This window comes from Pipistrellus kuhlii, unplaced genomic scaffold (assembly GCF_014108245.1).
Source record: "Pipistrellus kuhlii isolate mPipKuh1 unplaced genomic scaffold, mPipKuh1.p scaffold_m20_p_35, whole genome shotgun sequence".
Taxonomy (NCBI): Eukaryota; Metazoa; Chordata; class Mammalia; order Chiroptera; family Vespertilionidae; genus Pipistrellus; species Pipistrellus kuhlii.
Window position 1 is genome coordinate 4,401,791 of NW_023425535.1, and position 25,748 is coordinate 4,427,538.

The window sequence follows — 25,748 nt, forward strand, 5'->3', positions numbered from 1 at the left end:
GTAAAATGTTTGGATTGTGTAGGCTGTGTTAAAATGCTAGCATATAATATATTGGAAATAGCCACAATCCTTTTTATGCCAATAGAAGTAAATGATAGTCCTTTTTTAGCATAAAAACTCACCAGCTTTTGTGATATTAACATCAAATTACTGTTCCCTTTCTTCCTAAATAGTCTCATTAGGCTTCAGGTTCACTATGTGGCTTATGAGCTTAATATACCGGAACCAATCGCATTAAATTATTCTTTCAGGGACTGGGAATGGAGGGAAATGAATGTGTGTTTATAGCATTGAATTTAGTTCTATATTTCCACCTTAACATCAGCTTTGTTAGAGATTAGATTAAAATGTTCTAGATTTCTCCTAAATCAGTACTCCTGAGATTTGATGGTAAGATGTGTTTTTTTTGCATTTTTAAATTCCCAATTTATATTCATTTCCAAATTGTTCAGGAGGACTTAATGTAAACTTGCAAATTACAAAGGAAAGAAGGTTTGGGAAGAAAACCAGGTCTTTTTAGCTTTGCTAATGAAACCATTTCTTATGCTGAAGTTCCTATTGCAACAAGATTCAAACTGCTACTGCTCTTTGGTGGGAGATAGCTATATGCTTTTAGAATAAAATATAGTAGAAAAGAAAAACAATAATTAAAGGCAAATAAAGATTAAGAAAAACGTCATTCTTGTTATAAATATGGCTTACTGTTCTGTGCTTCCTTTCATGGTGGTCCTGAAATTATTCATAGTTTTGTCGTGGTGGCCACACAATGTGTATCCAAGCTGCTAACCCTGCAGTATACAGTTCAAGCCTGGTAAATCTAATAAGAAAATATTTATAACAATAAGCAAAGGATAAGCAACCTAGCAGGTAAATAAGGAAAGAAGAATTGCAGAAGAAACAGTATGTGAAAAGATGCTGAAGTTTACTGTAGTTAGAACAATACAAACCAAAGCAATAAGATACAATTTTTTACCCTCAGGATAAAAATTTAAAGTGATAAGATTTTGAGAATTCAGAACAACCGACACAGCCACACTTAGAGTGCTGCTTGTTTTAGCCTCCGTGGTAAATTAATCTGGTATTAATTGATTTGCAGTTAAAGTACAGGCACCCTTTAATTCAAACTCCCACTCTTAAGCATCTGTACCTTGGAAATACTATCAGTATCTATTTCTTTTTTTAAATATATTTTATTAATTTTTTTACAGAGAGGAAGGGAGAAGGATAGAGAGTTAGAAACATCGATGAGTCGAAACTGGTTTGGCTCAGTAGATATAGCGTTGGCCTGCGGACTGGAAGGTCCCAGGTTCGATTCCGGTCAAGGGCATGTACCTTGGTTGTGGGCACATCCCCAGTGGGGGTGTGGGGGTGCAGGAGGCAGCTGATCGATGTATATCCTCTTCGTTGTTTCTAACTCTATCTCTCTCCCTTCCTCTCTGTAAAAAATCAATAAAATATATTAGAAAAAGAAAAATATATTAAAAAAAAACGAAAAATCGATGAGAGATACATCCACCAGCTGCCTCCTGCACCACCGGGATGTGCCCACAACTTATGTACATGCCCTTGACCGGAATCGAACCTGGGACCTTTCACTCTACAGACCAACGCTCTATCCACTGAGCCAAACCAGTTTTGGCCACCAGTATCTACTTTATTCAACTGATAAATGAGATTCATCTTCCATGAAAGCAAACCATTGGTTAAAACCATTTCTTCAGCTTATGACTATTCTCATAAAAATTAAAATCACTCCAGCTTTACTTATAAAAGCACTTGCTGCATTATAAATAACACCATGGCCCTGGCCAGTCTGGTTCAGTGGTCGAGTATCGTCCACACATTAAAGGGCCCTGGTTCCATTTCCTGTCAGAGCACATGGCCAGGTTGTGGTGTGGTCCCTGGTCTGGTGCATGTGGGAGACAGCCAATGGATATTTCTCTCCTCCCTTTCTCAGATCAATAAAAGTTTCTGAAAAAAGAAAAAATACAGTGAACTTTATGGGCATGTAGTGAACTTTTCTAAAGAAAACCTCTGGAATTTTTGCTGCAGAATCTTTGTTAAAAGTAAAGATTCATTAATGGTTCTTCTGATTTTTAGACTGGGCATTTAGCTATGGAGACGCTACTATCCCTTACTTCCAAACGCGCAGGAGACTGGTTTAAAGAAGAACTCCGGCTTTTGGGTGGTCTGGATCATATTGTAGATAAAGGTATGATCAATATTTTCATAGATTTAAAAGGATGAAAAATATATTTTATTTACATATTCCAAAAGTAATTTCATCACTTGAAAAGATTTTGCAAATCTCTTTCACAGGAAATGCCATTAATGCTTTGAAAGTAATGGAAAGAAAATAATTACAATAAATTAGAGTCTCAGACATTTCAACATCTCATAGTATAAAACTTAGAATAATTCATGTCCGAAGAGGTTCCAAAATTTCCACAGCATGTGTTCATTGGCTTTTAATGTTCGTGAAGGGCCAGGTACTTAGGTGCTGAGACGTGCTAACTGGTACACATCCATTTCTTTTCTTCTAGTGAAAGAATGTGTGGATCATCTCAGTAGAGATGAGGATGAAGAGAAACTAGTAGCCTCATTATGGGGAGCAGAGAGATGTTTACGAGTTCTAGAAAGTGTAAGTATAGACAACTGTTTGGAGAAAATTGTTTAATCTTAATTGTGACTGTGTGAGATTGCCAAATACGTGTTATGTATCCCTGGAGTTTCACTTTTTAAAAAAAGTCCAAATTGTAATTGTGATGCATTCTTTGAGCAGCCATTGTTAATGAACAAGTTAAATGAGCAGTTTAGTTTTTTAAAAATATGTGTATTGCTGCTCCATACAAAACCTCGTATGTCAGTTTTGTTTATATTGCCGAATGTTAATATTCCTTAATGTGGAATTCTACTTATATAGGGTGTCCAAAAAACTGTATTCACACACTTTGAATAATTATAAAGGCAGTGTTTGTTAAAATACATTTCATTTTCAAAATAGAACTATCAGCTATTAAAGTGTGTACACATTGTTTTGGGACACCCTTTATGTTAACTTGTTTAGGAAAAATGATAGTAAAAAGCAGTCAGGTGTTCATTTGTTTTTTTAATTAATAAGAATTTTCTTAATATTTGGTGTTGAAGAATGGTATTATTGAACTGAGTGCCATAATAAGTATATTTGTTCTTGGCCTTTAATGAATAACTTAACCCAGTTCAGAGACATTACGCTGCCAGTGAAGTGCAGTATGCATAGATTGTGTATTGATTAGATTGGAGTAGCCAGGTGCCTTTTGAACCATCTGTGGGGAAATAATCTAGTGTAGTTAAAATTTTTTGGCCCTGACCAGATAGTTCAGTTGTTAGGGCACCATCCTGATACACCAAGGTTTTGGATTTGATCTCTGGTCAGGGCACATACAAGAATTGACCAATGAATGCATAAATAAGTGGAATAACAAATCATTGTTCCTCTCATCAATTAGTAAAATCTTTTTAAAAAAATTTTTTGGCAAAATTGAAGTACTCTGTTCTAGAGTATATTTGATAAACAGAGATATACAGATGTGGGCAAAACTAGGTTTACAGTTGTTTGTATGGAAATAATGCAACTAATAATAATACAGGAATAAACTATTTTGTATACTCACAACTATAATTCTACTTTTGTCCACTCCTGTATATTTTTTTAAAATTCTAAATGAATCCATTTAAGAACTTGATTAGTTTTTGTATAAGTTAGAGACTGTTCTTTTCTGACATTCATTGGTAATTCATTACAGTGAATGTAGAGCACAGAATACATTATGAGCAAGCAATTGTAACAGTAATGTTTTAACTTTGTAATAAAGCGATAGCTTTATTGTTTTAAAGTAGGAACATGTGGGTTATTTACTTACATGACAAGGGCTGAATTTTCTCATCTTTGTCTTTTACAGCATTAGTTATAAGTGTGTTATATATGAATGACTGAAGTTATGGATTGACACATCATTTAAAATTTTTTCTTTTAGGTAACAGTGCATAATCCAGACAATCAAGGCTACTTGATAGCATATAAAGATTCACAACTCATTGTTTCATCAGCTAAGTAAGTTTTTCTGAAATATCACACTTTTAAAAAATATATATATTTTATTGATTTTTTTTTTTTTTTTTTTTTTTTTTTTTACATAGAGGAAAGGAGAGGGATAGAGAGTTTGAAACATCGATGAGAGAGAAACATCGATCAGCTGTCTCCTGCACACCCCCTACTGGGGATGTGCCTGCAACCAAGGTACATGTCTTGACTGGAATCGAACCCGGGACCTTTCAGTCCACAGGCCGATGCTCTATCCACTGAGCCAAACCGGTTTCAGCCACACGAATAAAAATAAAATATTTTATTTAAAGCATTTAGATTGGCTTAAAAAAAAATACTGTTGTATGATCTTCCTCCATAAAACACTTCATCTGTCAAATTCTGTGTACCAGAAGCAGTACAGTCTAGGAAAAGTTAGGAGTGCAGATTCTGGAGCCAGAGCGACTGGAGTGTGGATCCTTGCTTTTTATTTGCTACAAGTTCTTCAGATGGGGGGGCTAATAATTGTATCTACTTACCCAAGGTTGTTATCATAAAAATAATAATATACTTGTTATATGTTAAATTATATCATTTAAAATGTATATTAGTATGTATAAAATATATGTCTAAACTTTAAAAATGATTTTTAAATATCCCTTGTATGTTATATATGTTATGAACAATATATGTTAAAAGAGTTAATATAGGGGAGAGGAAGAAGGGGAATCAATAGAGGAAAAGGGATATCTGTAATACTTCCAACAATAAGATTAATTTTTTTAAAAGTTAGTATATATGGCCGAAACTGGTTTGGCTCAGTGGTAGAGCATCGGTCTGCGGACTGAAAGGTCCCAGGTTCGATTCCGGTCGGGGGCATGTACATTGATTGCGGGCACATCCCCGGTAGGGGGTGTGCAAGAGGCAGCTGGTTGATGGTTCTCTCTCATCGACGTTTCTAGCTCTCTATCTCTCTCCCTTCCTCTCTGTAAAAAATCAATAAAATATATATTTTTTAAAAAGTTAGTATATATCCATAAAGCCTAGAAACTGCGGCTCTCGAGCCACATGCGGCTCTTTGGCCCTGTGAGTGTGGCTCTTCCACAAATAACCACAGTCTAGGTGAGTCTATTTTGAAGAAGTAGCATTAAAAGAAGTTTTAAGTTTAAAAAATTTGGTTCTCAAAAGAAATTTCAATCGTTGTGTTGTTGATATTTGGCTCTGTTGACTAACAAGTTTGCCGACCACTGGCCTAGAACAATTATTGGCATAGAGTAAACACTAAATATCAGCCTTATTTTTATTATGAATAAACATCACTATCCCTCCTCTTCCTTTTTGTTTTTATCTTCCCCCCAGATCTGTATGCAGCTTCTTCCCTCATTCCCCACACACTCAGCCCTAATTCCTGACATTAGGCTAATGCTGTCACCCAGTGCAGCAGCCTCTTCCTGCTCTCTCTGTCCTAACTCCTGATATTCTAGCATGTCCAGCACAACACCACAGGGGTTAACTGTCCTCACATCTCTGCTTTTGCCCTGGCTGGTTTGGCTAAGTGGACCGAGCGTCTGATTGAAGGGTCCTAGGTTTGATTCCAGACAAGGGCACCTTCCTGGGTTCCGTGGTTTTGGTCCCCAGTAGGGGGTGTGCAGGAGGCGGCCGATCAATGATTCTCTCTCCTCATTGATGTTTCTATCTCTCTCTCCCTCTCCCTTCTCTCTAAAGTCAATGAAAATATGTTTTAATGTATGTATATATATATTTTAAAACATATATGTATATGCTTTGTAAAAGTAATCTCAAACTGCAAATCTCTGTGGTTCCTTACTGATTTTGCACATATACTCAAAGTCCTTAGTATAGTAGCAAAGTCCCACTTACTACCTGACTCAAATTTATCTGTGTTTTTTTTTAACCTCTTATTCAGGAGAATATCATACATGACAAAAGGAGGCAAAATAGTATAATAAGCCTTGATTTACATATCATTCAGATTGAGTCATCATCAATCCTAGCCAGTCTTGTTTCCAGCTGTAACCCTATCATTCCCCCTTCTAGATTATCTGGAAGCAAACCACAAATTTATCATTTCATTCATACGTACTTAAGTATATACAAGAGGACTCTTTAAAAATATAGCCACATTATTTTTATACCCCAAAAATTATTTGCCTAATATTAATATGTCCAGTTAGCATTCAATTTCCAGTATTTTCTAATCGATTTTCTTAATCTGTAAATTTCTTCTCCATTGTTCTTGTATTTTGTACATTTTGTGTCACACTTGATACCATTAAAGCATGTATTCTAGTTTTTTTACTCTGTTAAAAAGGGAGTCTTCTTGCAAGTTAAATATGTTACTTTTAAAATGTCTCATATGTTTCATGCCTCCTGATAAGGACAGGTTTTAGCTTTTTTGTTGTATTTAGGACCTTTGTGTCAAATGTCTTAGAAGTAGGGGTGGAGGACAGAGTTGGATATTTGTGAACGATCTCTCATCAGGCTTCTTAAACTTTTCTGTAAAACCCTGATAAATGCAAGGATAACATATTGAAAAATTAAATAATATACCTCACTTTTCTTCACCCACCTCTCAATTCAAACTGATTTAGCTCAGTACTGCTTAACGCAGTTGAGTGAACTTTAACAGCATAATAGTTGTGGCTGACATCCCTAAACATCTACGGAAGACATTGTTATAAATCAGGCGTGAGGAACACCGACCTAACCAAAGGGCAGCCCAGGAGGAATAGGTACAGGGCCGTTTCTTCAAGGGGCTTGTGTGATCTATACAACGCATGTCACATCACAGACCGCTTACATCATCTCATCATAGACTTTTTTTTTAACGGACTTTGTGATTTAAGGAGAGTATTCATAAATATTATACCTACTTAAGCATTAAATGTACTTGTTATTTTGAGTAGCATCTTGAGAATCCTTGGGTACAGCTGATACCTTGATTCTGCCAGGAGACACATCAGTTAAATGACCTGTCATTTGCTGTAATATTTATGAAGTATTTAATACCCATCTATACAAGATCATTTTATTGTGCAGTATTAATAATGTTCTCTATCTGCTAAGAACATGCATTAAAAAAGATCTGAGTGAAATTCCAAAGTGTCTAGTGTTAACTCTGAAGAACTTTAGCTTGTTTGGAGAAGGATTGTAGTCATTTCTGTTGGAGAGAATGGTAAAATGGGGGACAACTGTTAAGTAATAGAGATAAAAACTTCTGTATAGAATTCATAATTTAACTTGGCCTAAAAAAATTTAAATTCTCGATTTTTCCCAAAATAAATCAAATGTAGCAGCTATTGCGATACCATTGGAATACCATACATACTTATTACATAATTTACTAGGCTAATACAGTATAACATAGGGATAGGAAAGTAAGTTAATATGACAGCATATGACAGATTTTGAAACATTAAGGCCCAAGTAAGAAGTTTTAAATTTAATTATTTTTGTTTAGAGTAAATCTACATTTTGTTTTCTCTTAAGAGCATTGCAACATTGTGAAGAATTGATTCAGCAGTATAACCGTGCTGAGAACAGTATATGCTTGCCTGATAGCAAGCCTCTGCCTCAGCAGAATGTCACTAACCACGTGGGCAAAGCAGTGGAAGACTGCATGCGGGCCATTATCGGGGTGCTGCTCAATTTAACGAACGACAATGGTGAGCGACGTGTGTTACATGGATTCTCCCTGGAAGGCTGTTTACACCCTTGTTTCTTTTCTTGAGATAGTGATTTTTTAAATTGCCATCATGTAATTCACTGATTCATGTATACTAGTAGATTTGACTGCCTTTAGGAGTTGGTCATTTTAGAACAAGCCTGGTATCTTGGCTTGGAAATATTACAGTTAATGACTTCTTCAGCATTTGTGATGGAGTGATGGTCAGCACAGTTAATGTGTTAAAAAAAGACAAACAAAAAAAAAACCACAAAAAAAAACAACTATACATTTCTAACTTTTCATATTCTTGTTAGTGTATATTGGTTGTTGGTATCATGAAGAAGAACCAGTAACACTTTCACACTGTTTTCTGTTTTAGAGTGGGGCAGCACCAAAACAGGAGAACAGGATGGCTTGATCGGCACAGCGATGAACTGTGTGCTTCAGGTTCCAAAGTACCTACCTCAGGAGCAGAGATTTGATATTCGAGTGCTAGTGAGTCGAAGCAGCTATTTCAGAAATGAGTAGTTGTGTGCTTGGTTGATAATGAAAACTTCATCTTAGTTTTGGGGTTAGAACAAATTATTGGATACAAGAGGCCCAGTTGCATGGATTCGTGCACCAGTGGGGTCCTTCAGCTTGGCCTGTGCACTCACAATCCAGGACCCCTCGGGGGATGTAGTAGTGTACGAAGTGGCAGGCGGCTGGGGAGGAGCCCAAGCCCTGGCTGGGTGCCACTCCTGTTCATCCCAATGCCGCTGCACCTGCTGCTGCCAATTGGTAGCACTGCTGCAGAGGTGGAAGCACACTCACCACCAGGGGGCAGCTCCTGCATTGAGCGTCTCCCCCTGGTGGTCAGTGTGCATCGTAGTGACCAGTCGTTCAGTCACTTAGGCTTTTATATCTTCTTACCTAATAATAGAGAAACATGTAAATTGACTGTACCTCTGCTACGCCCACAGCCAATCAGAGTGAGTATGCAAATTAGAAGGCAAAAAATGGCGGCCGCCCAGCTGCTCCAGGCGAGGAGTGGCCAGGCAGAGCAGGACACCTGATATGATGAGAGGGAGGGCAGGGGGTAAAGGGATCTGCAGGAGCGGGGTGCCGCAGTGAAGCCGAAAAATGCAGATTCCAGATGGCAGACTCCAGCAGAGCAGTGAAGACGAACCGGCCAGAGCAAAGGCCTGAGTCCGGGGTGCCGGAGGAAAACCGGTGCAGGAAGCCAAGGGAAGGAAGGCCCATTGCAAGGGGCCTCTAGTACACAGACATTGTGGGTTTCAGTAAATTCCTTATGAACATGATCTTACTGTGCAAAGTAGCTGTGAAGGGCCCTGTGTACAAATAATATAAGAATTAGAAGTGGAGATTTAAAAAAGTGGTGAAATCAGCCCTGGCCGATGTGGGTCAGTGAGTGGTTAGAGAGTCTGCCCCACACCAAAGGCTCTAGGGTTTGATTCCCCCTCAAGGGCACATAGTCTCCAGGCACAGTGTGTGTGAGGCAAACAGTCTTATGTTTCTCTCACATCCATGTTTCTACCTCCATCCCTTCAACTTATCTAAGTTAATGGGAAAACATCCTCAGGTGAAGATTCCTTTAAAAAGTGGTTAAATCATTTTTTGGGAAGACCATTATCTTACATACTAGTTTTTAACTATTTTGTAGATGGTAGGGCACTGATTAGGTTTCTAGTTACCAGTAAAGTGATGTACATTATGTTCGTTTGCTTTTAATTCTCACCTGTGGTAATATGCAGTTTTAATTTTTATAGGGCCTAGGTCTACTGATAAATTTAGTAGAATATAGTGCTCGGAATCGGCACTGTCTTGTCAACATGGAAACGTCGTGCTCCTTCGATTCTTCCTTCTGCAGTGGAGAAGCAGATGATAGTTTAAGGATAGCTGGACAAGTTCATGCTGTTCAGGCTTTAGTGCAGGTAAGCGATAACTTAAACACCTTCAGTTTGTTGCATGTGTCCAATTTCCTTATCAGTTGCACTTCTCTCTGTCTTATCTCCCCTCCCCTCCTTTCTTTTTTATTCCTCCCCCAACCCCTCTGCTTCTCTCCCAGTCTCACCAGTTTAGTGAGAGGTACACTGGGTCAGAATGAATACCCTTACTTATCACTCCTTAAGCATTGTTAGTGAAAGGCATATTTGTTTATAAGTCAAAAATAGATTTTTAATCACAAATTAGGAATCAGCCTTCAGCCCCACCTCATCCAGCACTTACTGGTCTGATCTGTGCCCAGGACTTATATACCTATATACTGGGTCATGCTCTTTAAAGTATGTCTGTGGAATAATTTCCTGGTTTAAGAATTGTGTTAGAATATGAATATTTAAAATTGGTATCTCCAACTCCCACCCAAAACAAACACTCCCTCTCCCATCCATTTATATCCCCCCCTTAAAAAAAAATGTCTGTGAGTTCCTGTTTCTTGACAACGGTGGACATTATAGTTTTTACTTTTTTCCAGACTCATAGATTCCTAGCTGCCTTTGTCATTTCCTTAAATAGTAGTTTGCATATATGCAGAAGTGATGATAAGCTATCCTTTTCATTGTTTCTGAAGCCTTTGCTAGCTAACCTATTAATTTTTTGGCCTATTTGAAACTAATGATGTTTGAACTGTGCCCTCAAAAGTAATCCACGACAATTTGATCTTTTTTTCCTGAATTACAGTTAGGAGCCCATCATTCTCATCTCAAACATTTTGATCTTTAAACTCTTAAAAATTAAAGATATTTTGTTTATATGTGCTCTATCTTTCCAAACTTAGAAAATTGTGAAACATGCCGAAACCAGTTTGGCTCAGTGGATAGAGCATCGGTCTGAGGACTGAAGGGTCTTGGGTTCGATTCTGGTCAAGGGCATGTACCTTGGTTGCGGGCACATCCCCAGTGGCAGTTGTGCAAGAGGCAGCTGATCGATGATTCTCATCGACGTTTCTGACTCTCTATCCCTCTCTCTTCTTCTCTGTAAGAAATCAATAAAAATATTTAAAAAGAAAAAGAAAATTGTGAAACATGGGCACACATACCATCAGCCACTAGAGCAATAATATAAGTACATGAGCTGTGCATTCTGGAAAACTACTGTATATTCAGAGAGAATGAAAGAAGTCACCTGACCTCTTAAGATCATTGACCTCATGGACTCCCTGAAAGGATATAGGGATCCTTGAACCAATTTTAAGAAATGCTGCTTTATACAAAATCTGAATTTTATTTTTTAAGGCATTAAATTTTATAGACCACTCTTTGTATTAAATACATTAAGCAAATCTCTGAGGTTTATTTGGCATTTGATTATCAGGTAGTTGTCTTTAGTAACTTTGGGTTTTCCCCAAATCATACCAGTATGTTCAGTGCTCTCTGCATGTTCAGCACTGTACCCACCCAGGGAAGATCAGGTCAGTGAAGGCAAGGAGGTTCAGGGTATTCTCTTTTTCACTTAGAGTGTTCCCTCTGCACTTTCATTGACAATTGCACCTCATTTTAAATATGATTAGTTGAGTTCCAGCTCTGAGTTTTTTTCTGAACCTTTTTACTTTTTTACTGGTTTTTGTTTTCTTTTAAAGAAGCCATGTTACTTTTACATAGTATAATATAGTTTTATTCATTGTTCTTCTTTTCAGTTAATTCATCCTTTCTGCTTGTGGTTTTGTTTTGTTTTGGTTTGTTTGTTTTTTTAATATATTTTTATTGAGTTCAGAGAGGAAGAAAATGGGAGGGAGGGGGAGAGAGAAACATCAATGATGAGAGAGAATCATTGATCAGTTGCCTCCTGCATGCCCCCTATTTTGGGGATCGAGCCTGCAACCCAACATGCATCCTTGACCAGAATTGAACCTAGGACCCTTCCAGTTTGTAGGCTGATGTTCTATCCACTAAGCCAAACTGGCTAGGGCTGTTTTTTTTTTTTTTTTTTTTTTTTTTTATGTTCAGCAGAAGTTTATCAACAGCTGGGGGAACCTAGTAACAAGCATATTTTTTAAGAGATGGGGGTTAAATTTGTCCAAATAGTAAATCTCACCCCAGTGATAGCTTTGGTGCAATAAGTAAGTAATCAGCATCCAAGATGGGTCAAAGAGACATTCCTACAATGTTCCTTGTTCTCCACACATAACCGGGGTCAATCCATTCAAATAGCAAATGAAGACAACTATAGTTACGAAGACAACTGTCTCTTTGTATGATACTAACAGGCTTATGGCTATGATTCTAGTTTTACATCCCCTTTTACTACCAGCAAAGTTTTAAAGTGTTTCAATGTTATATAAGTATTTGAATCTAGAGGAGAAAAATTTATGCATACTGGAATGGTTTCTCCTATAGACTTCCAAAATTTAAGATTTTATAAATAAAACTAGTCAGTTTTACCTAAAGATACATGAAATCCATGGGAAAGGGGAGAGGAAATCCAAAGTTCAGGCATCTAGCAATTTAGGTGTGCCCACCTCCCCGTCACTGAGCTTTCGCGTAAAGCTGACAGTCACCGAGGGAGGATCTGGTCACCAACCACAGGCGGCGCGCTCTTCACCACACCGGGAGACCCCAGAGTGCACCTTAAGGCAGAAGGCTAGAGCTAATCGCTATCTCAGCACCCTAAGTTTACACCACAGCAGCCACTACTGCTCGCACAGTTAGGGCTACCAATTATGTAGAGTTGGCCTTTGTATAATCAGACCCTCGACACAATCTAATTACTGAATTAGCTAGGGAGCTGAGAAGGTCAAATGTTACGGTATGTGTCTTTGCTCTCCCTTGGGTATAAACTGTGTATTTTTGGAAGTGGAAAAGAGGCCGACTTGATCAGGAGGCTTTGTAAAAGCCTGATTGTAGTTTTTGCCTCTCCTCCAGAACATTTTTATTTTTTGTTTTCTGGTAGTCCGATTTGTTATGAATTTCTCTCTCCCCTCACCCCTCCTAAAGTATTTAGCTGAAGAAGCTGGCAGATAGAGAGTGACAGACAGACAGGCAGCAGTGTGAGGCCACAGGAGAGTCATTCTTCCAGAGTGTCAGCCCATCCATCCATCACTGAAGTAGGGCTTTGATTGCCTGGTTGTCAGTGGCTTCAAAAGCAGTGAGTCCATCTGGGCCTTTCACAGTCTTATCAGCACCCTTTGACAGAAGCAATTTCACACAGGAAACGTGACCTTCATAGACAGCAGACAGAAGAGGAGTAATATGATGTTTATCTGGAGCATTAATATCTGCTCCTTTCAGCAGCAGAAATTCCAGGATTTCAAGCTGCCCACAATCTGCCGCATAGTGAAGAGGTTTCCTTCCACCTTCTAGCGTCCGGTTGACATCTTCTCCCTTGGCCACGTAGTCCTTCACCTCGTCCAGGTCCCCGTTCTTCAGGGCCCACATGAACTCCTTGTCGCACATCACTGCAGCGGGGCGGGCCGCCGGGCCGGGCAGCAGGCGAGGCGGTGGCGGCGGCGGGAGCGAGCGGGCCCTGCCGGGCGAGAGGGAGCCGGGCCGCGCCGAGCGGAGAGCGGAGCCCGGCGGGGGAGGCTTGCCAGGAGGGCGAGGCGCTTGGCCCAGGCGACAGTTGGGGCGGGAGAAAGTTCTTTTGCAGCCACCGGGCCCGACAGAGCAGGTTCCGCCTGGCCGAGGAGCAGCCCGGGCGCTTGCACTTCCGGTTCACTCCCCCAGCCAGGCTTGTTTTAATTATTTAAGTTTATAGCTTTTTTTACTTGAAATTTTTTGTCATTATTATTCAAATTAAAGGAAGTACTGAGATTTTCATTCTTACAAACACAATGCCTGCCTGCATTATTAGTAGACACTTAATTTACTTGATTGAATACCAACAGCATTTATACTTTCATTTTGGCCTTCATAAGATATAGAGCAAGAATTACCAAACAAGGGCTTTTATTGATACTTAACCTTTTTATCATACAACTTGCTTCTCAGGATTAGTGATGATTAAAAATAAATAGAACTTTATATTTGGCTACATACATATTGGTTGGTGATCTCTTTTTTAATCTCTTTAAAAATAATTTTTGTCAGCTATTTCTTGAGCGAGAGCGAGCAGCCCAGTTGGCAGAAAGTAAAACAGATGAATTGATAAAAGATACTCCCACCACTCAGCATGATAAGAGTGGAGAGTGGCAAGAAACAAGTGGAGAAATACAGTGGGTATCAACGGAAAAGACTGATGGTGCAGAAGAGAGACAAAAGAAGGAGGAGGAGGAGGAGGAACTTGACCTCAATAAAGGTACATTTATTTTGAGTGTATTCACATATTAAATTCAATGATGGCTTATTTTTTCTCCAGAACATACTTTTAAGTCATGTGTTGTCATGATCTTTTATTTATTCTACTTCATGGCCTCTCTAGTTCAGTGCACACAGCTTTGCTGTCTCAGCGTGCACAGGCTTTGGTTGGTGCTCTGGCAGTGAAGACAGCACATGTGAGTGAGGAAAGGTGCCTTTCCTTCCGGGCCAGCCTTCTCTGTAATGGGAAGCAGCTGAACACTGACCCCTAAAAGTTTTTAGTTTTGAAACTTTGAGATTCTTTTATTGTTCTCCCTTTATGTACTGACTTCTATTGCCATAAATTACAGTTATCATTCTCAAATGGTACAGGTAGTTGGTGGCAAACACAGTAAAGAATATACTGAAGGTAATGGTTTCACTAATCAAACATTATCTACTGTTGTCAGGAACTGTGATGCTTGATTCATGCAAATTCTGCAAAATAGCCAGTTGTTATTCATGCCACTCAAGTTTCGAAATTTAATATGTTTATCTTCACCCAGCTAGGATGCAAGCACCAGCAATGTTGATTCTGAGTCTACTTTCTCTTGTGCCCATGCTCTCCAAATCTAATGTCGTTAGTTATGATATTGTAAGAAATCTGTTTTATTTCCTCATTTACTAATTTTGATGTTTCCTTTGGCATAACAGTTTTTACTGCTTAGCAGTCTTTTATTTATTTTTTATTTTTTAAATACATTTTTATTTATTTCAGAGAGGAAGGAAGAGGGAGAGAAGAAGGGAGGGAGGGAGAGAAAGAGAGAAACATATGAAAGAGAAGCATCGATTGGCTGCCTCCTAGAGATTGAGCCCCACAGCCCGGGCATGTGCCCTTGACTGGAATCGAACCCGGGACCCTTCAGTCTGCAGACTGACACTCTATCCATTGAGCTAAACCAGATAGGGCACTTAGCAGTCTTTTTATTTATTTGTTTGTTTGTTTATTTTAATTTAAAAAAAAATATATATATATATATATATATATATATATAATTGATTTTTTTATAGAGAGGAAGGGAGAGGGATAGAGAGCTAGAAATATTGATGAGAGAGAAACATCAACCAGCTGCCTCTTGCACACCCCCTACCGGGGATGTGCCCGCAACCAAGGTACATGCCCTTGACCGGAATCAAACCTGGGACCTTTCAGTCTGCAGACCAATGCTCTATCCACTGAGCCAAACCGGTTTCGGCAGCAGTCTTTTTAAATAGTTGCTTTATTTGGGATAAATATTAGTTTGTGAGGGCTGCCATAACAAAGTAACATAAATTCAGTGTCTTAAATAACAGGATTTATTTCATCACAGTTCTGGAGGGCTGAAGCCCATGATCAGTGCGTCTTCTGAGGCCTCTTTTTTCTGGCTTTTAGATGATCTATGTTTTTATGATCTTCCCTCTGTGTGTGCTTTATTCTAATTTCTCCTTAGTGGACAGTCATATTAGATGGGCCCACCCTAATGACCTCATTTAAATTAGCTACCTTTTAAACCAAACACCCTATTTCCAAGTGCAGTCATACCTCGAGATCAACATATAAATTGGGGGCGGATATTAAAAAATTCATTCTTTTAAAGGAAACAATTGAGTAGTTTTCAATATATTCATAAGATTGTCTAACTTCAGAACATTTTCATCGCTGGTCCCCCCCGCCCCCCGCCCCAAAGAAATCCCATACCTATAAACAGTAATTACCCCGTACTCTTCACTCCATAGCCTCTGGAAATTATTAATCTAATTTGTCTCTGTATTTGCTTATTCTGGACATCCACACTAATAAAAGAAAGATGTAAATTGACCGTACCTTCATGACGACCACCAGCCAATCAGGAGTGAGTATGCAAATTAACCCAACAAAGATGGAAGGTTAATTTGTATACACAGGCACCGAGCAGTTGGGGCCGGGCAGGATGGCCCAGCCGCTCTGGGCCTGAGGGAAGGCCCGTTCTGGCACAAGTGTCCGTGCATCAGGCCTCTAGTTTTGTATAAACGGAATCACCGTTTGGTATGGCCCTCTGTTATTGGTTTCTTCCACCTCACAGCATGTGCCAGTACCTAATTCATTCTTATTTTTGTATTCATTCATTCATTCATCCCTCACCTGAGCATATTTTCCCACTGATTTTTTTAGAGAGAGTGGAAGGAATGTGGAAGTCAGAGAGAAAATTGATGTGAGAGAAAGATAGCAATTGGTTGCCTTTCCCATGTGCTGCGCCCTGACCAGGTCTGGTGATTGAATCTGCAACTTAAATACGTGCCCTTGACCAGAATCAAACCTGGGACCCTTAAGTCCACAGGCTGATACTATATTCACTGAGCCAAACCTGCTAGGGCCCTAATTTGTTTTTAGAGACAAATAATCCATTTTTGTGTATACCACATTTTGTTTAGTCAGTTGATGGACATTTGGGTTTGTGTCTATATTTGGTCATAAGTAATGCTGCTATGAACATCAATGTACAAGTTTTTGTGTGAACATATATTTTCAGTGTTCCTGGGTACGTACCCAAGTGTGAAAATGCTACATTATTTGTTTATTCTATGTTTGGCGTTTTAAGAAACTGTCAAATTGTTTTCCAAAGTGGCTGTACCATTTTAATTTCCTACCAGCAACATGTAAGGATTTCAGTTTCTTAGAGTTATGTGCCTCTTATTTCAGCTATTCGAGTGGGAGTAAAGGTGTATGTCACTTGATTCTTCCCTAGTTAAGAAATGGTGTTGAGCATCTTTTCACATGCTTAATAATCATTTAAATATATTCGGAGAAATATATATCCAAATACCCATATTTTTTTGTTTTGTTTTTTTAAATTCATTTTTATTGATTTCAGAGAGGAAGGGAGAAGGAGAGAGGGAGAAACATCGGTGATGAGAGAGAATCATTGATTGGCTGCCTCCTGCATACCTTCCCCTCCCCCCTACTGGGGATCGAGACTGCAACTCTGGCATGTGCCCTTGACCAGAATTGAACCTGGGACCTTTCAGTCCGCAGGCTGACACACTGTCCACTGAGCCAAACCAGTAGAGCCAAATGCCCATGTTTTAAATCAGTTTGTCTATTTGCTGCACACATTCTTTATTCTGGATATTTGACCCTGATTATAGGTATATGATTTGCAGATATATTCTGAAGGTTGTCTTTTACTTTCTTGATGGTATATGGTAACTTGAAATACCAAAGTACCTATTCTATATATATATATAGATTTTTTTACAGAGAGGAAGAGAGAGGGATAGTTAGAAACATCGATGAGAGAGAGTCGCTGATGTGTCCACAACCAAGGTACATCCCCTTTGACCAGAATCGAACCTGGGACTTTTCAGTCCGCAGGCAGACGCTCTATCCTCTGGGCCAAACCAGTCTCTGCAAAAAGTACCTATTCTTTACTTTGTCATTTTTGGGTTTTAGTGTTGAAAAAACTATTTGCTAACCTAATGTCACAATGATGTAGTCTGTGGTTTTTGTTTGAGTTTAATCCTCACCTGAAGATATGTTTTTAATTGATTTTTAGAGAGTGAGGAAGGAGAGAGAGAGAGACATCTCTTGGTTGCCTCCTGTATGCACTCTGTCTGGGGATGGAATCCTCAACCTGTATGTGCCCTAACCAGAATCTACGACCTTTTGGTGTACTGGATGGCACTGACCCACATTGGCCAGGACTAGTCTGTGTTTTCTTCTAAGAGTTTTATGGTTTTAGCTCTTACATTATCTTCCACTTATTATTTTTTGTGAATTTGTGTGGATATCCCATTTTTCTAGCATCATTTATCATTGTTTAATAGTTTTGAAGAAGTGATAACTGAGTTGTTGGATTTGTGGGGTTTTATTTTTTTATATGCTGTTACAGTGTTTTGTTTATTCTTAGCCCTTCAGCATGCTGGCAAACATATGGAGGATTGCATTGTGGCCTCGTACACAGCACTGCTTCTTGGTTGTCTCTGCCAGGAGAGTCCCGTAAGTAAGAGTTCACTGTTTTATGTGTATTGAAAAGATTCCATTGTGGCAGCTTCATACCATTATTTAATTAGCTTATATACTACTCTGTTAACCCCCTCATGTTAAAAACTTTCAAATATGTGGTGAACTTTTTTTAAAATGTTATTTTGCAGTTATATTATACTAGAGACCCAGTGCACAGATTTGTGCACCGATGGGGTCTCAAAATCTGGGACTCCTAATGGAATGTCGGATAGCCACTTTTAGCCTAATCCAGACAGGAGAGAGCCCAATTCTTGCATTGAGCATCGGTTCCCTGGTAGTCAGTGCACGTCTTAGCGACTAGTCAACTGGTCATTTGGTTGCTTAGGCTTTTATATATATAAAATATGTATATTTTTTAATAACTCTGCCACTGTACAGAGTTATTCAATATTATTGACTGCATTCCCTCTCAGAGAGAGAGAGAGAGATTAGTGACCCAGTGCATGAAATTCATGCACATTAAAAGGGGATTAATTAGAGGAAATAATTTAATATTGCTATTTGCCCTTTCTCTATAATAGAAGTGTCAGAGGTGAAAGAAAATTAGTAAAATGTATATAAAAACCTTCCTTCTGTGAGAGTCTGGGGCGCGCCAGGGGATGCAGAGTCAAATCCCTGTCCACCCACATGCACCTCGAAATCATGTGAGATCCAGACCTGGCCGCACCACACACACACACACACACACACACACACACACCCTAATTGGGCTAGATCCGGACCTGGCCAGTCCCACCCTTGTCAAGCCCTGCTGGGCAAAGGGTATAGCTTCAGGTCCCCTAGTCGACATTAGGATTGGGGGGCAGGGGGGGGTCGTGGCCTGAGGTCCCCTAGACCAGACTAGAGTGGGGGGCATGCCTTGAGGTCCTCCAAGCCCTGCCTGGTGGGGAACACTGCCTGAGATCCCCTGTCAAGCCCCGCCAAGTGGGGGATGGGTGACAGCGCAGCCTCAGATGCCCCAGCCCAGCACCGGGATGGGGGTACAGCCTTTTGGTCCCATACCAAGTCCCGCTGGGCCGGGGTGCAGCCTGAGTTCCCCCAACCCAACACTGAGTGTGCCCCTTGAGGTTCCCTGTCAAGCCCCACTGGGTGGGGGCACAACCTTAGCTCCTCTGGCCTGGTGCTGAGGTCGGGGGCGTGGCCTGAGGCCTCTGCCCTGGTGCTGGAGTTGGGGGAGCAGCCTGAGATCCTCTAGCCAAGTACCAGCATGGGAAGCACACCTTGAGGTCCCCTTCGAGCCCCACAGGCAAGGGAGGGCTTAGCCTCAGGTCCCTACTGATTACAGAAGGAGTAACATCAATGTGAGAGATGCATTGATTGGTTGCCTCCTACATGTAACCTGACTGGGGTTGGGGATCAAGCCTTCGACCCAGATATGTGCCCTTGACTGGAATTGAACTTGGGACCCTTCAGTCGCAAGCCACTGAGCCAAACCAGCTAGGACCCTATTCTGTACTTTACATTCCTGTGACTGTTTTGAATATTTGGTGAACTTTTAAAGGTACATTCCAAGTAATAGTACATTGGGTTTGATGAGAACATTCTTGACTAATGGATGATAAATCAATTCACATACCTTTGGTTGAAGTAAAAGAGAGCATAATATAAAATCCATGCTCAGCTGGCTCAAGGTGGAAGAGTCTGGCCTCAGTGACACCAAGGACTGTAAGAGCATTGCTTCCCCCTCTAAAACCCCTTCACACTCACTATACCAAGTAGGCTTTCCCTCATCTTGGCCAATATTGGCCCACGTGCTTTTGTTTGAACTACTCATTGGCCAGGTGAATGGGGCTGCTATGTGAGAGCGAGATCATTGTAATCGAACTGTAAGAAGTATGAATGTCCAGACAGTTCTGTGCTGAGGGAACACAGAAGTGGATGGTTCTGGCCTTTGGGACAGTCTGCTTTTAGAGCAGGACACATGGGGGTGGTTGTTTTTTTTAAATATATTTGTATTGATTTCAGAGAGGAAGGGAGAGGGAGAGAGAGAAACATCAATGATGAGAGCGAATCTTGGTCAGCTGCTTCCTGCACACCTCCTTCTGGGGATTGAGCCCACAACCAGGAATTGAACCAAAAACTCCTCTAATTCATAGGTCAATGCTCAATCACTGAGCCACACTGGCCTGGCTGGATTTTTTTTGTTTGTTTTTAAGGATAGGGACAAGTAGAACAGCCCAATTTTCAAATGAAAGGGAGGTTCTGTAGGAGACAGGATATTCAGGAGCCAAGAAAAAGTGGAGGTGTGTTGCATGGTGGGAAGGTTAGAATCTGTGATAGTGTGAAGGGCTTAATTAGGAGAAGCATTCATACTGTGGGTCTGCCTACCCACAAACACTTTGTCATTTTTGCTATCGTGCTCGCCTCCCATCCCCCACTGCCACCATGTCCATGTGTCTTAAGTTCTGTGTATTTTTCTGAATCTTTCTTATCTGTCTCTCCATGCTTTCATTGCAGTCCAGCTCTGATCTAAAGGCACACGAACCCATGTAGCTTTTGAATCTCCATAGGTTTCCCCAGTTCAAACCGGGCTTCAGCATTGACTTTTCTAACAAAGACACAGTGGAGTGGAGGAATAGCGTGGCGAGCCTTTTCCATGTGTTTCCCCATGGGGTCTGGAATCTGTTATGGACACTTCTTTCAAGTCATTTGTCTGTATCTCTGGGTCACGATTTCCTTCATCCTCCGGGTTTGGCAGACCTATCCATGCTGAGCCTAAGAGGTCTTCTAATCTGGTGGTTGCACTTTTCAGTAAAACAAGCACAGAATAGACGAGCATACAATCATCGGCAGTGTTGACTGCAACATGAGCTTCCATCACGGTCTGCCATGTTTTTTTGACCACGGAGCCCATTTTGTCTTGGGTAAGATCCAGACCATGAAAGTTAGGCAGTTTTTGCCCAGAACATCCTCAGTAATTAGCTTGGATTTTCTAAATGCAACTTCGTCTTCCTGCAGATCAACTAGGCTCACTTCAAAACCCCGGCCCTTGAGACATCAAATGTGGTTTTGGTTCCTTGAGTTCTGGTGACTAGTGTTTCCCAGTGCCTCTTACACCCGGTCTGTCTTAGGGAGCAGATTGGGCACTCCTTCTCGGCTCCTAAGTCATACATTTTCCTTAACAGATGGGCTTATAAGTAGTTTAGCTGTCTCGCTAACAGTCAGTGGAGAAAACACTTTAATCTCTCCTGGCTTCTGACATGCTCCTTTACATAGGTTATGCTAGGTGCCTTTTGGGAAGCTCTACTTAAATTCTTAGCCTCCATAATTAGTTGGATTCACTCGTGGAACATAAGGAACTTTCTTTCTTTCTTTTTTTTTTTTTATATATATTTTTATTATTGAGTTCGGAAAGGGAGAGGGAGAGGGAGAGGGAGAGAAACATCATGATGACAGAGGATCATTGACTGGCCGTCTCCTGTACACTACCTACTGGGGCTCGAGCCACAACTTCGGCACGTGCTCTTGACCAGAATCGAACCTGGGACCTTTCCGTCCGCCGGCTGACACAACTATCCACTCAGCCGAACCGGCTAAGGCGAGGAATTTTCTTTGATCTTTTTATTTTTATTCCATAAGCAGCTCTGAGTACATTTTAAAGTGTAACATTTTTTTAATCTTTATTGTTAAAAGTATTACATATGTCCCCCTTCTCCCCCATTGATCTCTTCCAGTCTGTTCTCATTTCCCACCCCAAGCCTTCACCACCCTGTTTATTGTCTGTGTCCATGAAGTGTAACATTTTAAATCTGCACTCCTTCCTCCTCTCCTAACTCTTTCCCACCACCCCAACACACACACACACACTCAACAGCACGTGTAGTTGTTTTTTGTTTTGTTTTTAATATATTTTATTGATTTTCTTACAGAGAGGAAGGGAGAGCTTGAAACAGCGATGAGAGATGAGAGAGAAACATCGATCAGCTGCCTCCCGCACACCCCCGCCTAGGGATGTGCCTGCAACCAAGGTACATGCCCTTGACCAAAATTGAACCTGGGACCCTTGAGTCCGCAGGCCAACACTCTATCCATTGAGCTAAACCGGTTAGGGCATGTTTAGTTGTTTTAAGCATTTTCTGTGCAGTTACAAAAGTAAACATGCACACACAACTTCATTTTGTAGCCTGTGCCAGCTTAGCCTTTCTTTGTGGAAAGGATGGGATAGGGAATGGGAATGTACGCATGCAAGCACTGTTGAGCGAGGAAAGAGAGGAAATGCCATATTAACCAAGAGTTCAGGGGCCCTTGAACTATGGAGGTTTGGAACACATGTGCCCATAACCATCAACACAGTGCAAGGTGCAAGCTCGTGTTTTCTACCACCTCACATACATACATACATACATACATACATACATGCATATATAAACTGATTTCAGAGAGGGGGATGGAGGAGAGAGGAACATTGATGTGAGAAACATTAATTGGTTGCCTCCCGTACACACCTTGACTGGGATCAAACTGGCAACCTTCCATACAGTGCATAGGATGGTGCTCAGTCAATTGAGCCACACTGATCAGTATTTCATTGATGTTTCCTCAGATCAATGTGACCACTGTGCGGGAGTATCTGCCTGAAGGGGACTTTTCAATAATGACAGAGATGCTCAAAAAATTCCTGAGCTTTATGAATCTTACTGTAAGTAGCTTCCAGTGCAGTTTTTGTGGTTTTAAATATAAGTATGGTAAATTAATGACAGCAGAACTAAAAATTTTGTGGCCTAGTGAGTGGAAAGAAACCTGGACTTTATTATTATTTTTTAAGTGTTTTTATTGATTTGAGAGAGAGAGGAAGGGAGAGGGATAAAGGGAGAGAAACATCAATTTGATGAGAAAGATGGAGGGTCTGCCTCCTGCAGCCCCTGACTGGGGATCAGGCCCGCATCTTGGGCATGTGCCCTGCCCGGAATTGAGCCTTTTGGTATACGGGACAATGTTCCAACCGACTGGGCAACCCAACCAGGGCAAAAGGGGTCTTCTTTTAGTAAGTTTGCTCTATTGAAGATAATTGTTATAATGGCCAGATACATTAAGTTTGTGAACTGGTAACTTGCTTCCTCTCTCCCCATCCTACTTGCAGTGTGCTGTTGGAACCACAGGCCAGAAGTCTATCTCTAGAGTGATTGAGTACTTGGAACATTGCTAGCTGCTTTACCTCTGCTGCGGGGCTCGGCCGTGCTGGAGCCGGTCTGAGACAGAGAAGTGGTGACAGACAGATCTCCTTGGAGAATACCAAGAACATTCATCAGTATCATTCACGTTGGATTTCTAAGGCCTCCTGATTTCTTCGTCATGCATTCTGCATTTGCTCAATGACAGTTACTACATCAATCTGCAACTATCAAAAATGAGGGAAAAGGTTCAGGCTAATTCCATGCAGTATTTAAGTACACTTCCTTTGGCAGAGTTTATACTCTTCCCCTGTTCTCTTGCTTCACTCTGGGCAAGATTCAGGGGGAAATTTGTGCTGCTGTTAGTGCAACTGCTGTGTATGTTGAGCCACTGTTGTCATGCCAGCCAGGTGCAGAGGCAGCTTAGCTACTGAGGCATCGAATGTTCTGAGGACATTCTAGACAACAGCGTAGTTCCTTTTTCAGGCTCATTGCTTTTGCTTTTTTTGTTGAATGATTCCGATCGTAAATAAAGCTTTTAATAATTTTGTGAATTTTTTCTTGTTGTTCCCTGAACTACTGTCTATATTTAAAATTAGATGGAATCCAAAGACACAAGGGATTAATAGCATACTTTTTATTCTTGATTTGATTTAGGTTGTCAAACTTTTTCACTTTCAGATCGTGACCATGTTCATTATGATACCATAGTGAGTCATAACTATAGACACAAGTAACAGTTGAAGGGACTGTTATCTAAGATGATGCGCCCTGTAAAGGCTGAAGAAAAATGGACAACCCAGGGCAGTTTACGCTTCATGTCAGGGAGGCTCCTGAAACACTTAAGTTTGGAGGGAGAACTCTCTAGATATATTTTCTAATGCTCAGTACAGTAAATATAAGAAGCTAAAACACCAATGTGGAATTCATGTTTCCAGATAACGTGTATATTCTTCTATAGAGTGACAGGATCAAATGCATAAACGCAAAGCCTTAAATTGCTGGTGTAGAAAAGACCCTTTTTTCCATTTAGATTCTTACTTCACAGAGCAGTGTGTTTGGAAAACAGTCATGGAACACACAAAACATTTAATTTCACAACACTGCAAATTTTTCTTGTATTGTTCAGACCACCAGTTTTACATTTTTTCTTTAATTGATCAGGCCTGAATACAGGCTTTTAGAGATCTATTTCATTCATGTTTTTAAATACCTTTCCGGTAGTCATATCATGTTTCTTCATTGGATTTGTAAAACTTGAAGCCATAAAAATATTAGTTTGGTGTGTACTGGGGAAAATAGCTAAAAGTCTAAGATTTAGTCATTTAGACTTTGTTATTTCCTTGTATAAAGTGACAAATCGGGGCTCTTGTATCAGTGCCAGCTGTAATGTTTTTAATGCAGTGGCTGCCTTCTAATGTCTTCCTATTTTTGATAATGCAGATTGTTGGGAAATCTATAAGTAACTGGTTCTGGACAAATTGTTTTCTCCCTCCTACCTACCCTGACCCCACCCATCACCTGAGAGCATAGTGTGCCAGTGTAACTTGGGAAAGACAGGTTGTACTTGCCCTGACTGAGTACAGAAGCTAGCTTAGCAAACTATTTTAAAGGCATATCAGGAAATGATACCCAGAAAATGGAATTAGATATATTTTGTTTAATTATTTTAAAATACATTGATATTTATTAATCATTGATTTAGGAAAAGGAACAGATTTTTTGGTAAAGCTGACTGGCAGGTGGTAAGAAATACAAAACATTTGAATGAGAACAATCAGGGCGAACTACATTTTTCTGTTACACTGGTAATCATCTGAGAATTGATTTACCTCGGTGTTTAACAGTTTTTTGTTTTGTTATTTAAATAATAACTAATTGTCAAGCACTGATAAATGCAGATTTTGGTGGGGGGTGGGGGAGACATCACCTCACCAGCTGCAGCGAATTTGTGTGTTTAACCCTCAGAGAACTCTGCATTTTAGGGTACTTGAGGCTGACTTACAAATTAAAGTTTTAAAGTAACCTTTTTTTCCATTGTAAATATCTCTGTAAATACTACCAGTTGGAAATTAGAACAGTAGAATACTTTTCTGAATCCAATCTTATTTTATACAGTATTTCTCAGCTGTGATCTTTGGAGCAAAAGCCAACGGCAGGAAAAAATAGTTTGTACCAGTTTCATGAAGTATGTCTTTGGGTTTTTTGTAAATAATTTTAACTCAAATAAAATTGCTACTTTCAATACACATGTTGTCTTTAACATAAATCTATTGAACTGTTTTAGAGGAAGAAGTCTTTACGGGCTTGATGTTGCTGCCTAATATCTCACTTGAATTCCACATTTTCAACGTACACACAAAAATTTTACAACCGATGTTTGCTAAGCATTATGTACTTCTCCGTGTGTTTAATAATACTCATCTGAATGTAATGCCAACTCAGCAACTGGGCTGCATTTGCTGGGTCCTTGGTATGCTTATTTATTTGCTTTAGTCTTTTTGCCTCTGAATATGACCCAAGACTTCTTTTTTGTTTGAGTTTTTATAGCTGCTTTTCAGTTTTTTCAGCCTCTTAGTTGTCAGCCCTTAGTTTTCTGCATTTTTACTACAAGTGGAGGCCTCAGCCTCTC

At 40.1% G+C, this 25,748-nt stretch overlaps 2 protein-coding genes across 13 annotated transcripts in view; one reads left to right on the forward strand and one right to left on the reverse strand.

The window, feature by feature from the left end:
- WAPL (WAPL cohesin release factor) overlaps positions 1 to 25,365 on the forward strand; it is an 85,942-nt gene extending 60,577 nt beyond the window's left edge. For 10 of the 12 annotated variants that reach the window (XM_045570704.1, XM_045570701.1, XM_045570703.1 and 7 more), the window contains 10 exons: positions 2,101 to 2,212; positions 2,544 to 2,641; positions 4,017 to 4,093; positions 7,574 to 7,749; positions 8,131 to 8,246; positions 9,521 to 9,685; positions 13,778 to 13,985; positions 17,890 to 17,978; positions 22,549 to 22,644; positions 23,086 to 25,365. In XM_045570704.1, the coding sequence (XP_045426660.1) occupies positions 2,101 to 2,212; positions 2,544 to 2,641; positions 4,017 to 4,093; positions 7,574 to 7,749; positions 8,131 to 8,246; positions 9,521 to 9,685; positions 13,778 to 13,985; positions 17,890 to 17,978; positions 22,549 to 22,644; positions 23,086 to 23,151 (1,203 nt within the window). In that variant the 3' untranslated portion in view covers positions 23,152 to 25,365. The remainder of the gene's footprint in view (positions 1 to 2,100; positions 2,213 to 2,543; positions 2,642 to 4,016; positions 4,094 to 7,573; positions 7,750 to 8,130; positions 8,247 to 9,520; positions 9,686 to 13,777; positions 13,986 to 17,889; positions 17,979 to 22,548; positions 22,645 to 23,085) is intronic. The other 2 variants (XR_006739571.1, XM_045570705.1) reach the window with 2 other exon arrangements.
- Positions 12,651 to 13,422, reverse strand: LOC118732190 (myotrophin). The gene has a single exon (XM_036461309.2). It carries the CDS (start codon positions 13,142 to 13,144, stop codon positions 12,788 to 12,790), a length of 357 nt encoding a protein of 118 aa, XP_036317202.1. The 5' UTR covers positions 13,145 to 13,422; the 3' UTR covers positions 12,651 to 12,787.
- Positions 25,366 to 25,748: the final 383 nt, after the last annotated feature.